We start from the raw sequence: 14,656 nt of genomic DNA, 5'->3' as shown, positions 1-14,656 counted from the left end.
CCCACTGGAAATCTTCAACTGCTGTATTGAATCCCAAGAGGCCTGCTTGAGTTACCGCAGAGCGTCTTGCAGGAGGCGGTAGGGCAATCAGGAGGCATTAAGCCAATGGATCAACTGCACATCTAGTTAAAATCCAAGTCCAAACAATCTGTGTTCTCAAGAAAGCTGAGAAAGGGGGCTGCTTTCTCTGTTGAAAAGCCTCAAAAATCATGGAATATGGTTTATTATTTTATGTGTGGATTTAGCAAATGTGTGCGACTAATCAATGTGCTCAGAATTGAACTGCTGTTTGAGAAATAGTATCCACTGGTTTTTTCTTTTATTGAAGAGTAGTGCTTCTAAGCTGTTACCAGATCTCAATTTTTACAGTGTGAATTCTGTTGATGCACTTGGGATGCCCAAGCATTTGATAATTGTCACGTTTGACAGGTATTTCTGTAGCTGTTGTGCACACGCATTCATGGCTGTTACGCTTCCACATCTAAAGACGTGCTCCAGAGTATTTATTATTTCTCAGGTGCCCGCTTTTGCCGATTTGCATTGCCACGAACGAAGTGCACACTTTTTTCCTAAGCATGCAAACTGTGTAGCACACACATCAGTATACTTAGAGTTCGTCTGATGCCAGTGCTGGTGTGATCTCCATGGCTGATGTAGAAAGCAAAAACCCTAATTTGGTTTGATGCCAGAATCAGGACTAGGTCACCAATCTTCTTATTGGGATTTAACAGCCCCCTGGGTTTTTTTTAGATTAGTGCTGGTTTTTTAGGATTGCAAACTCAAACGGCATTAAAGAAGGTTGCCCCTGATAAAAACTATGTCATGTTATACAATGTCATTGACACTTGCTGCAGGTATGTAACTGTAGCATAGACAATGTTACGTATTTATCTAAATACTTGTATTACATGCTTGGGAGATAGGTGTCAGAAAAGGTTATTTTCAGGAATGATAATACATTTCAATGTGCTATATTACAATAAATATCAATAAGCTGATAAATTGTAGTACTACTATGATGGGGAAAAAAAGAAAATGATCAGTTGTCACTGTATGTTAAAATACCTTCTAGTCTACTGTAAGTTTTCTTATGTGTTTATTCGTATGTCCAGAGCAGTATGGGATAGAGTTCTAAATTAAAAAGCAGAGATAGGCAAATCACTATCGAAGTTTTTATTTCAAACTATTAGAACATATTAGTCACCTACTGGGATGTATATGCAGGTTAACACATAAAAAAGTTAATAAAGAAATAGAACGTTTGGAGAGCTTGTATTAGCATGAAGCTTTCAGGAAAGGCATTTCCTTATATGAAATATATTCACATTGGGAAAAAAAAAAAATCTTTTTAACACAACTTTTATTCAACTAATTCTTTCTGAAATTGCCTAGTTCTTAGTTCTCCCCGCATTTGGATAAATTTTTTATTCAGTAGATTGTATTTGGAATTGTGACCTGGGACATCTCCAAATACAGTTTACCACTGAAGTATGTAAATGATTAAATGGTACTTTCATTTGAGAACCGAAAAATGAATAAAATGAATGTGTTTTGGTTTGAACCTTTTGTTTTCATTGCCTGTATTTTTTTTGACACCTGAAAGGCTGACGGAAAGGTCTTGTTCAGTATCTCCTGCACATGCTGACGAACTGCTTATAGACTAGATGAGAGTATTAGGTCCATCCAGGGGGTACATGTGTCCTCATAAATGGTCATTTGTAATATTCTGCATATGTCAAACCCAAGATTTTCCCCTAAGAAACATAAAATAGTTGGAGTAAAAAGACCAGATGAGTTACTTTATTTTACCTTTAAACTTTTTTCTGTTTGTCTGAGGAAGAGGGGAGTAGAGTATTTGCTGTTTGCTTTGTCACTCTGTATATCTTACCGGTGTCTTTGGTGTACAACGTTGTACTGGTAACTTCAGGAAAGTTTTTTTCCATAGAAGAAGTTACTTCCTTCAAAATGTTTTATATAATGCCTGGAATATCACTCTCAACACACTGAACTTTCAGATGAGCTAAATGTTGATGTTTCTGGAACTGCCAGTGCCATTTTCAGCAAGCACAGCAGGGGATGTAGGGGGCCTAAATTCCAGTGGTTAAGTCGTGTTATGCTTTAAAAAGTTCTCATCCTGCAAGTTATATGTCACCTGTAAGATATATTTCAGTAAACCAGAGGAAAACTTGCTGATTTTCTGTCAATTAACACTCCAGGAAAGATTCTCCATCCTTTTCTTCTTCCTGGATGCTCCCCACGTAGCTTCCTGCTGAGGACTTCAGTTGAGAAATGATAGATTTGAAGAAATTCAGGGTTTCTTTTGTCTTCTGTCACCTTTCTCCTTCATCTTCTTATCCCCATGGGGAGAAACTGTGCAGAAGTGTAAACAGCACAAGAGCAAATCCTTTGAAAATGCAAATTACAAATGTGTAGAAGTGAAATGAAGTTAGACTTCTTTGGAATGACTTCTTCTGTTTATCTTCCTTGGGAAAAATAAACCTTCTGCTATTTTTTTTTTTGGTCTTCCAATCAAAATTTGTTAAAAAAAAAGGTACTCTCCCTACTTGGAAATTTTCTGGCCTGAAGTGCGGTGATTAGCTTCTAGAATTTCTCAGTTCAGCCCTTCGTATCTTGACCAGCTCAAACTCTTTCAGAAAAAACATGGGAAATGTCATAATATGTAGATTTTTATTTCATTCACAGGTAAAAATGCGCTTCTTACCAGAGTAACTGTATGAGTTTAGAACCTCTGATTGACTCTCCGTAGACGGAAAAGCGTTGTAGTGTGGTCACCAGCTCCTCTGAATTTGGAACCACATGGAATGTTCACTTATAAACTTGCGTATGTTTGTGTATGCACATATTATGTGCATTAAATTATACACATATTTGCCTAAGCATATTAAATTTTGACATATATGTGATGCTCACATCCCTCCCCCAGAAATGGGGTTCTCAGTACAAAAGTCATCTTTGAAACTTGCATGTAGTTGATTACTTTAGCTTGCAAGTAATGACTGTGCAAGTAATGTTTTTCTGGGATTGGGCATATTTTTGTGCAAATTGGGTAATTCATGAGGAAAGAATGAGAAAGCGTGTTCTGAGGAGGCTGGAATTCAGCAACTCAGAGACTCAGCTGGGGGAATTTGTGGAAAGAGAGTGCTCACTGTGTCCTGACAACCAGTTAATTATTTACAGTTGTCTGTGTTGGAAGAATAATTGCAGAAGCTGCAATGTGGGGATGGAGGAACTTCCCCTTGTGTATGCTAGTTATTTGTTGCCATATACATTTTAACTTTTATGGGTGTTTTCCTTGCGTTTGCGCAGAGGAGGCAACCATGTGGCTTATGCGGTGTAGAAACCACAGTGTTGATGAAAATTGCATTTTGCAATTTATTTAAATCAAAACAGTAAAATGAAATAAAATCATTGGATTGGACACAATAGGAGTCTTTTTCATCATGCACATTGTAAATAAAAAAATTAGCTAATACTTCCCCCCCAGAAGGAATGAGGGAAAAGGAAGAGGTTAGTATAGCCACATGCCAAAATACATTACAGCATGCAAGGCTAGAGCCAGCCCACACGTTTATACAGTACATTGTTAAGATCCATTGGAAAATGCAAATGCTAATTAGGAATGTGAACCAGATAACCTCAACATCAGTTAAAGTCCAATTATTCCTACCGGGATTTCGTGATACTAATCTGTTTGTCCTTCTTCCAGCGATCGTGCCCAAGGAGAGTTATTACAGTAATTGTACAGAGTTTAACGCCAGGCTAGTGCTAGTGTGGCGTTGCTTTCTGGCAGCTTGACAGCTTTTCTGAGAAAAGCAGCAGTGTCGTGTTTGCATATATATTCGCGCAGAAAGATATGTGCAAACACTTTCCATTTAAAATCCAGATCCGCAGCTGGGATACTTGTCCGTCTTGCTGTGCTTCTTGACTGAACAGAAAGAGAGGTGAAGTTTCAATTCACTGGGGTGCCCTGACCTTGCAGTTACTGTGCTGTGGAAATGATGGTTATTGGTGGCAAAAATGAATCCTGTTATAGCTGTTTGGCTGTGGGACTCTCTCTCTCTCTTTGGCTTTTCCCTTGCCTGTAAAATTCAGTCTGAATGTGTTCTCTTGTAATTGCTTTCAGATGGGAGGGGCATACCTGCATGCTGCAGACAGCCCTTGCTCAGCATTTTGCATCCACATGAGACTGCAGCATCGGATGCAAAAATAGAACCGCTCCAAATTGCGACACTTTAGAGGTTGCAATAGCTTTTATTTCTAGGAAGCTGAGAGGGCTGTTTGCTGCTCATCCTAGTTTTCTATTAGTGAGAGGAAGGTAATCTGCTCATGAGTAAAAATAGACTATGAGAATAGACTAACACTCTGCACTTTAATCAGGTACACGACGATTAACCCCTTAGCACCTGCAGAGGTGCACAGGGAGCCGAGTATCACAGCTGTGGTGGTTGGAAGGGATGCGGGGGGGGGGTGTCCTTAATTTGAGCAGGGTGATGTCTGGCACTGGGTCAGGCCAGCTGTGGCATTGCCTGGCCAATGCCTTGAAACCCTCTGAGAACAGAGGCTCCTTGGCCTTGCTGAGATACCGGTCCCAGTGCAGCATTGCCTTCCAGGGAGAAGTCGGTCAGATGGAGGGTTGGATTTGGTCTGGAATAAGCCTGAGTGGTGACAGGTTCTTAGCAGAGGCACGTCTCTGCTGGAACAAAGCTAGAGATGATGTCTGGTCCAGTAGGTTGGAGGTTACCCAGCAAGCAAAGGTCTGTTGTTCAAGGTGAGGGTGCATCAGAAGAGAGGCTCAGGCTGCATCACCAAAGTGGGTGCCAAAATGCCCTGCAGGAAGATTGCAAATGGTCATGTTTCAGGGACAGGACAGGATTGCCAAATCAGGAGCCACAGCAGCTTGAAGGAGACGTTTCTGAGAGATGGTGCCTCCTGGTGCGAGACAGCCAAGCCTATACTCTTGCAGAGAAGCAAAATTTGTCTCTCAGAGGTGACAGTTCTGGATCCTGATAAATTTTGTTCTGGCACCACTGGCTTCCAGTCTGGGAAGCACCATCCAGCATGTAATATTTTAAATATCTCACTAAATAGCAAAGAGGGTTACTGGGATCTTACTAACATTTGCATGACAAGGAAGTTGTTGGTTGGTCATTTCCCATGTAATTTTCCTCATTGCTTATCACAGTACAGTAACATACAGTTTTGGTAGCTTGATTGCTGCAATACAGGGTTTATTAGTAGCGTCCTGATGGACAAGGTGAACAAGAGTCAGCAATGTGCCCTGGCAGCACAGAAGGCAAGTGCCGTCCTGGATGGTGTTGCCAGCAGATAAAAGGAGGTGATCTTTCCCCTCTGCTCAGCTCCCGGAGTGCTGGGTCCAGTTCTGGGCTCCCTGGTACAAGGGAGACATGAACGTACTGGAGTCCAATGAGGGGCCACGAAGATGATGAAGGGCCTGGAGCATCTCCTCTATGAGGAAAGGCTGAGAGCTGGAACTGTTCAGCCCAGAGAAGAGAAGGCTCAGGGGGATCTTATCAATGTATGATGGGAGGATTAAACAAGACAGAGCCAGACTGTGGTTACTGATATCCATTTGCCAGGACAAAGAGGCAAGGGGTGCAAAGTGAAATACAGGAATTTCCATTTAAACAGAAGAAAAAAACATTTTTACTATGAGGGTGGTCAAACACTGGCACAGGTTGCCCACACAGGCTGTGGAGATATTCAAAACCCAAGTGGACATGATCCTGAGCTACCTGCTCTAGGTGGTCCTGCTTGAGGAGGGGCAGGTGGACTAGGCAGTCTCCAAAGGTGCCTGCCAGCCTCAACCAGTCTGTGATTCTGTGATTATATGAATGCGCAATACATATTTTGTGGCTGAAGTGATAATGTATCTGTAACAAAGGCTTGCATTTTTTCACTTTAATAATGTTAATTTATCGTAAGTACTTTACAGCTTAAGGGCTTAATCATAATAAAAAAAAACTTTCTAATTATTTTTCTGATTAAGAAGTAGCAGACATTGTACCCAAATGTTCGCCAATGAGAATAATTGACTTTATAATAATCTTGTTATCCAGGCAGAGCTAAGATGGAAGTACTTGCTTTTGAGCTCCTCACTCTCAGTGATGTATAAAGGGTTATCTTGGTCTGGTGATCCTGTAAGGGGATGAGAGTGTGATAGAGGGATATGGGCTGAAGAAGCTGACATGGAGAGGTTTGTTTCTGGAGAAGACAGTTAGGGGATAGGTGAGGCTTTTGTGGCCTTGGACTCCTGAGGAGGGAGAAGCTCAGCTCCAAAACCAAGGAGAAGCTGGTGAGGAGAGAGGCTGCTTCTCCTTTCCCTTGCGTGTGAGAATTGCTGGCGGGCGCAGGCTTGCCAAGTTTGCTGCTGCTGGCTCCTTTCACTGGGAGCTTGACCAGGAGGCTGTTTATTCCCATTCCAGCTTCAAGCAAGAGCCCTGGTCTTTATAGAGCTGCAGGGAGGAGGCTGTGAAAAGCGTAAAGTTTTTGCTCCCATGCTTTTGTACTCATTTATACCATTCAATCTATGTTTTGAATTCTTTCTGTTGTCTTGATTTCCCAAAGCTTAAGCAAAGTGTCTCTTTTTCCACATCTGCACATTTCATTTCATCCCATTCATGCCTGAAAAATAGCTAAGAATATTTCTGGAGGAGACTCTTACCATATTTACCTTTCAGAAAAACTCTTCATTTACAGGGCCAGTACTTTATAGCATGAAGTCTGACATTTTTGTAATTTTTTTTTATTCACATTTTTTGGACTACTGAGAATTAGTTGGCATTTTTGGCATTAACTTGTGATCCACAGTAACCAGAGACTGTCAGTCTTCTATCGCCTTAGAATTGTCACCCCAAAATGGTGGAAAGCAAAGGTTTAGGATGGGGTTGAGAAGCTGTATGAATTTGTAATTTCACCTTTCTCTCCTCCTCCCCCCAATTCTCTCCCTGCCAAGCAATGATACCCATGCCTTGTGTGGCATGCTTATTTGGGCACACAGTAAAATGAAAGCAATTAACAAGAGCACGGGAGGTCTGTTCAGTTGCTTTAATTATATGTTCCTAACTAAACCTCTTAATTTCCCATGGATTTATGGAGTAGCTTCCCCTCACTGTCTTTCTGTGCAATGATGTTTTAGAAGGAGAGTGTGCGTGCTCATGCCACGTGGGTACAAAGCAACAATGCTGCACATACACAGCGGCACGAGGATTTCTTTTGGTCTTTGCAATAGGAGGGCAGCAGGGGTGGCTCCACTGCCAGACAGCCTCCACTCCCCAGATGACGGGAGCTCTCTAAATTCTGTTCTAATGGGTCAGCTCTGACCTGGCAAGAGGCGCTCGGGGGCAGTGGTGAGGCTGCAATGTGAAGCTCATGTCTGGACACTGATGGGCATTTCTGTGGACAGTGTCAAGGAAAGTGGTCCTGGTAAGGCTTCTCCTCAACCATCACCAGTTCACACCTGGTGTCTGGTGAAGAGAGGGCCCCGACCAGGAAGGGCTGTCAGTTATACATGGTATTTCTGAGGTCCTCTCACAGCACCGACCGGGTTTTCCCATATCCTGATGCAGCAGGAATCTTGTGGAAAGCAGCCAAGTGCAACTTGGGCATCTTCGTACAGGAGGAGGAGGATACATTTTGTCACAGACAAAAAATGAGCCATGCAAATTATTCCAGACTTGCCATACTTACTCTCACTTGACTGCAATGTATAGCCAAACAAGAATTCCTCAGTGTTGGGGTTTTTTTTGGTTGGTCGGTTTTTATTTCAGCACAGCCCCACAGAACTGTTTCCTGCAATTCCCTGTCAGAGCCCCATACCTTGCAGCTGCTAGCTACTATTTCTCAAAGCTCACATCTGTGTAGACAACATGGATCAGCCACATAAAACAGCTCTTGTGTTGGCCTTATCTGACTCTTAAGAGGACATTGAAGTGTCACAATTCAAATACATGTAAATGGTGCAGTGGTTCACACATAGTGTTTCTCAAAGCAGGTATCCTCTAGAGCTAACCTGCTTATTTCTCTCCATTTAGTACAACTGCCTGGTTTGTTATCAAGTAGAAAAGCAAGAAATCTGGCAAAATACAGCATTGCTTGCTTATAGCAGAAATGTGACTATTTCGGCTTGAAGGCTTGAAGTTGATTCCTTTCTGCACACCTGTAGTGAGATCTTTTTTGTCCACCTGATCCCCTCCATAGAGCATCAAACCACCAACCTCTTACTATCTACTTCCAGGTTTGGGGCATGAAGAATTAACTAAACATTTGTTTGACATTATAAAGGAGCTGGTGTATATTTATGCTTCCTACTACAGGGTGGAAAGCATGTGACAAGCAGAACAAGGCCCTAGAGCTGTTTGCTCAAATGATGCTGGAAGACGCAGTAAATGAGGTTACAGCAATACGCTTGCAATGCACTTCTGTGCCTGTTTTTTTCTCAGCTGGAGAACGCTTGTTAGACTCTATCAGCCACACTCTTCAGTTTCCTCATCGATAAAAATGTAGAGGATATTTCCCTGCTTCCTTTCTAATATGCTATCAGAGCCCCAGTAGAAATACCAAATTTAACATAAATTAGGTTATGCCACACAACTCCCTCCATTATCTCTCGTAATGTTTTCACAGGGTGTTAGGCAGCAACCCTCAATTCTTTTTTTTGTTTTTTTTCTCTTGGCTTGCTTACCACTTCTAAAATAGTTTGAGGCCAGCGTTGGGCTCCATGGGTTTGTTGGCATAGCTGTGTCAGCTTGGATTGCAAAATATCCACCCCGCTGGCCAAGGCTGCTGGGCTGGCAGCATGGTCCGGGTGAAGCTCTGTCAGTGGTGAAGCGTAAATTCGGATGCGGCGTTCTCTCCTTTTTTGTGTCAGCCTGCTGTGTTGCATTTGAAGAAAGTAGTGTATTTCCAGTCTGCTTCAAGTCAAGTGTATGCTACAGATAAAGGAAATGTGGTGCTGACATCAACTAAAATATGTATGTGTGTGTTTGAAATAAAGTGGGGAGATTTCTTCCTTTAGCTGGGTTGCACTTGGGGAAGCAGTCAGTGATGAAACAGTGGCCCAAATAATTTTGAATTGTTTATCATAATTAACACACATCAAAGTTGGCACATGTAGGTTATAAAGAGGACATTTCTGTCTGCATTTTTTTTTTTTGAGCTTTTTTTCTCAATGTCACATATAAGGCTGAGAACTAGGATGACCTGAATTTTTATTGTCCAATACGAGAGATACTACGAAGCTTCTCTTAAGGTCTCTGGCTGTTGACAGTGAGAGATCTTCTCATTTAACGTGTTAGCAGTAAAGAAGGTTAGTGGGACACTGGAAAGCTGCTTTCTTTCCCAGCTGCATTCCCAGTGAGATACTAGGCTGTTTGAGTAGATGGTGTTACTGCGTTTCCCTGTATATTAGACGAAAAAGGATCTTGGAGTCAGTCCACATTGTTACTGAAGCAAAAAACATCTCCACGTTTCTTTTTCCCTCCAGTGGATCACCCCCCAGTCACACCTCTGATAGTCTGTACCCGGGAATTGTTGCTACTGTTGCACACAAAGAGCACTCCGGTGCACACAAAGAACACTCCGGTTTGCTGAGATATGACCTTGGGATGCATTTGAAGTTGCCATTTCTGAAAGACAGAAGAGATCTTCTCATTGAAACTCGAAAAATGACATGTATTTACTTATTTTTAACTCTGCAAGAAGACCTGAACTTTTATGAAAAGCAGTTTTGCCCCATTGAGTAGATTCTTATGAAGCTTCAGGTCAATAGGTTTGAAAAATGGATGAGTTGAATTAAATCACTTTGGAGTTACTGATTAAAAAGAAAAGGCATTATTTTAATGCTTATAGTACTTTCTTTTGCAAAGATGATTTTTTTTTCCTGTTCATTTCCCACAGAAACGTTCGAGAGGTCAAGTGCTATTCGACAAAGTGTGCGAGCATCTGAACCTTTTGGAAAAAGACTACTTTGGGCTAACATACAGAGACACAGAAAACCAAAAGGTAACCCACAAAACTGCGGCTGGCCTTTGACATGTGAACGTCAGAGCTCCCTGAGACACCCCCCAGACAGTTGCAAAAAGTCCAGAAGTTGTTTTTATCTTCCTTGCCAAGTTCCATAGACGTAGCTTGAGCTATTGTTTTTTGTAACTCTTACTTCTTGGGAGCATCCCCGGTGTTTCCTTGGCTTCCTTCTGTGCTGGCTATTTATGACATAAAAGAAGTTAATCATATAGCTGGTTCTCTTTCTAGTATGATTTATTTCATTACTGCCGTAGCTGAAAGTCAGATTTACATTCATAGATACACTACTAAACACATAACACTAAAATATGGCTTAATAATACTGTGGTTGGGATACAGATAGCCAGGAGTTTATTGACTGCTCCTGCTAACTGCTAAGATAAAGTAAGACTTTAAGTCTTGACTTGCTTTATCTTAGCATTATTGTTGATTTGGCTAAAGACATTAGTCTTCAGAAGCAGTTGGTAGCAATAGTGAATCACATTCTGCTTGTCTGCATCTCAACTTTAGTATTAAATAAGCTGTGTATTAACAGTGTCCAAGATGATCTAATTTGCAGTTGATATATATATATATTGTTTTGGACACATTATGATGAGAGCATCAAAGGAGCATTTAAAATATGCTGTGTGATTTTGGCACTTTAAGATAAATATTTTGCAACAAACCAGTAACAAAACTTCTTAGCAATGTGTGCAGTAGCCTAGCAGAGCTCACCAGGTGAAGTATTTTGTTCTTTGCATGGCCTGAAAGGTCTTCCTTGGTGGAGCTGGAGCTATTACTACTTCTTTAGCTGTTTATATCTCGTGAGAACAACAGTTGTATTTTCTGGGCTTGCCTTTTTTTCGGTTAGATATGATACAAAAGAAATCAGTCTTTTTGTCTCTGTTTTCCCCTTTCTTTACAGATTTCTAAATATGAGGATTTTGTTTCTGATTCAGAAAATCACTTAAGCAGACACTTGCTCCATGCTAGTGCAAGATAACGCTTTAGCATATGCTTGGTTTTGAGTTGTGGTAAAAGTTAGGCAAATGTTTAAGTGCATTTGCAGATAGGTGCGCTTTCCTGTACTGGAAAGAGAAGAATGTATTCATTATTAACAGGTGGTTTAGAAGCACTAAACATTTATAGATCACCAGTTACTTTACAAAGCTAAACAGCTAAGAGAATAACTGCCTGTCACCACATATGTTGATCAATAACATGCATATTTTTAATGTCAAAGTACTTAGCTATTCACCTCCACCCTATACCAGATAACTTCCAGCCAGACAATATATGTGCCCACATCACATCTCATCTTTGAAAATAGAAATCCTGATGGTTCTTTAATTTCTTGGTGCACAGTGTGCTTCCATGCCAGGAATAGCTGGAGCTCTTCAGGCTCATGTTTTGCACCACAGACCAGGTTTGGACAGCTGCAAAGTGGTTGTTTTTGTTGGGGGGAGATTGTTGTGTTCTGCTGGTTTGATATTTCTTTGGTATTTTTTTTTCTCTGATACATTTGTTTATCCGTCTTTGGAGAAAGTGGAACTTCCCTTGGGGAAGAAAACTTTTTGTTCTGGGCTGTGTGACGCATTTTAAATAATAATTTGATTCTATTAGAGGACAAGGCAGCAGTGGCACTAAGAGACCCCAAAGTGCTGCGCGCCTCCTCCACAGGAATTTCATCTGCTCCTTGGCATCCATGGAGTAGTAACACATCGCTGTGATAATTCCCCCACCTCCTTGGCAGAGGTTTTGTCTTGCATAGTCACCGGCCTCTGCACAACGTGGATGGTTCTGCCTCTGGTTTTTCTCCATGCTTCCTCTGCCCTGGGGAGCCCCTCATGCCTGTGCCAGGAAGAAAATGGGACAGTGCCCTACCCCACGCTTGCTTATCCTCTAGAAAGGCTTTTCAGCCCTTCCAGGATTAGAGAAAAAAAACCCCAACCAACCAACCAACCAACCAACCAACCAAAAACCTTCTTAACAAGCTTATAGAAATTTAATTTTCCCAGAACATACTCTGGAAAACCATTTCTGTGGATTTATTTTACTAATTCCTTTGTTATCTTTTTTTAAATTTCAAACCATTCAAACCCCTTAATGTCTGGGAAGGTTAATAAAAATCTGAATTCTACCTAGGGCCACATCTTAAAAGTTAGTGTTATCCCTGCCTACTGCTGCTCCAAGGAGAAAGGGCTGACAGACCTTTGCGTGTTCTAGCTTTGACTCATAACACCATTTTAAAAAGAATGTTTATTGTGTTTTCTAATTCAAATTGAAAAAAGGAAACATTTTCTTTGCAGAATTGGTTGGACCCTGCCAAGGAAATCAAGAAGCAGATCCGAAGTAAGTTTGTTATCATTTGTGTGTTTATTTCAGAGTGTCTGGAAAGCTTTCATTCTGGTGTATCTGGACCCCAAAAATCTGCACAGAAAAGTCTCTTCCTCTAAACTGCCATCAGTGTTCGTGAAGGCGTCAAACCCCTGTGGTGTCGAGCAGGGATGCAGGAGGCAGAGGGGGCTCCCCGGCATGCAAGAGGGGCATCATAGGCACCGGGCGCCCGTCACTGCCCAGCCCCTCTGATCCTAAAGGGCTGGGGTAACTCGCCGCTCTTGGGTCAAAGGGCCCATTCCACCAGGGTGCCCCCAGCACCGGGGACTAGGCAGCCTCCCTCTCCCCAGCCCCTGCCCCAGCCCCGCTGCCCACAGGGTGAGGGGAGAGGCAGGACAGTGCCACAGCCCCCTTCTTGGTGTCTTTCCCCAGGAGAGCATGCTCCCTCCAGGGTGACAAAGCCTATTTCACAGTCGTCTTTTGCAATCTATCCTGAGTTTCTGGCAAAGGAATTACCTGCATCTTTTAGGTGTTTTGCCCCATAATGAGTGCCAGCAGTTACTGAGACTCATAACACATGAACTCGCATTGCTGAAAACAACTTGACATTTGCAGAGATGCAAAAACCTGAAGTTTGACATTAAGCAACATAACCTTGGGGACTGGGCCAAGTATATAAATTATTTCTTTGCGTTACTGATATTTATATCATATCCAGGATCGCTGCTTGTGCCTTATACTGAAATACTTCACTGATGCAAAGATAGCACTCTTATCTAAAATATCTTTCCTTCCCATGTTTTAAAAGCTTGAACTTTGCTCCTAAAAGGACCATTCAATTCACAGAGAACCGGTCAATTTTCTGCTTCACATGAATATTTTAAAAAACTCGGTTGTTAAATTTAGCTGTCTGCTACATTAGAAATTCAAAAACCTCTCAAAGGAAAACCTCATCAAGACTGCCAGACTCAAAATTTGACCTGCCTTTTTTTTGCCCCCTCACTTTTTTTTAAAATTGATTAAATGTTTGTGTATGTGACTTCTCTGGGCAGGAAAGCTCAGTAGTTTTTTCTTTGCACGTTTTGAAAATGATCTCTTCTAGCACTTGTGCTTTCACAAGCAAGCACATCTGGCATTTCACATTTGTTGGGTCACGTCTGGCAAATGAATTACTTCCCTCTCCAAGATTCAAAGGGTTAATTTACACTGGCTGGAAAACTTCCCCACTTACTATGAGCAACCACACCTTTCCACCAGTATTATCTTCATTAAAAGCAAGTGATCTGCAATAAAATTAATGAAAATCCGCCTCTTTTTAATCTCTTGAGAAGATGAATCTGGAGAGGAAGGTGCTATAGACCTCAGTGAGTCAGGTTACGCTGATGGTCAGTGCAAGTAAAGCAGCTCAGCTCCACACCACTGATTTGAATTGCATTTAATATGTGCCTGAGCCATGAGATAGACAATGAAAGGTTGTGACAGCAAGAGAATAACCAGAGAAGGAGTCTTGTCCTGGACTTGACACAGAGGGACAGTTGTATTTGCAGAAGATGACAGCAATAATTTGCTTGCTCTGTACAATTCACCCCAGAAGTTTGGAACAGGGCAACAGTGGAAAAGTAGGGCTGTTACCCATGACACTTTCCAAAACACATGTATATAATCCTGCTAAATGCTGGTTGAGTTGTATAACACTCAGATATCTGTGTTTTCACTGCAGACCATAGGGATTTCATCCCAGTGGTTGAGAAATGAGACTGTCACTGTGTGTGCAGCCCCTGGTTTGCACCCCATTAGTTATAACCTGCTAACTTGCACAGTGTTAGGTTTTATTTAAACCCCTGTAAGTGAGAGGTGAAGGCCTCTTACTCTGGTATTTTAACCGTCCATGCTATAAGATAGGCTATATCACAGGCCTGATTCATTTTGTGTGTGCTAGAGGAATACGTTTTCAGGTCATGGCCCCTTCCCTCTGTTGTGGGGCCAGGTGTCACCCACAGGCTTTGCTCCCACCTCAGGGCTGGTCCACTCCCCAGTGGGAGTGTGCCCCATCCTTGCTGCTCAGCCAAGTCTTCCTTCTACCAGCTTTTATGGTTCCTAAACTCAAGGAGCTGAAAAGTCTCACCAAGAGCTGAAGTCCCGATTGTAAATGTCAGAAGTCTTCTCACACATTGAGCCTGTTTTCTCGGGTGCGTGGATGTGCAAAGTAGATGGGGCTTTGCACAGGATGAAATTTCCTTGTCCTAAATAAATACTCCCAAACACCCAATTAGGA

The 14,656-nt window shown here is 41.9% G+C and overlaps 1 protein-coding gene across 16 annotated transcripts in view; it reads left to right on the top strand.

Annotated features, from left to right (window-relative positions):
• Nucleotides 1-14,656, top strand: part of EPB41L3 (erythrocyte membrane protein band 4.1 like 3) — a 97,178-nt gene that overhangs the window by 44,220 nt on the left and 38,302 nt on the right. For all 16 annotated transcript variants that reach the window (XM_074821549.1, XM_074821523.1, XM_074821507.1 and 13 more), the window contains exons 4-5: nucleotides 9,937-10,041; nucleotides 12,354-12,396. In XM_074821549.1, coding sequence (XP_074677650.1) covers nucleotides 9,937-10,041; nucleotides 12,354-12,396 — 148 coding nt within the window. The remainder of the gene's footprint in view (nucleotides 1-9,936; nucleotides 10,042-12,353; nucleotides 12,397-14,656) is intronic.

Source organism: Strix aluco, chromosome 1, assembly GCF_031877795.1.
Source record: "Strix aluco isolate bStrAlu1 chromosome 1, bStrAlu1.hap1, whole genome shotgun sequence".
Classification (NCBI taxonomy): domain Eukaryota; kingdom Metazoa; phylum Chordata; class Aves; order Strigiformes; family Strigidae; genus Strix; species Strix aluco.
This window is presented reverse-complemented; position numbering and strand designations above follow the sequence as displayed.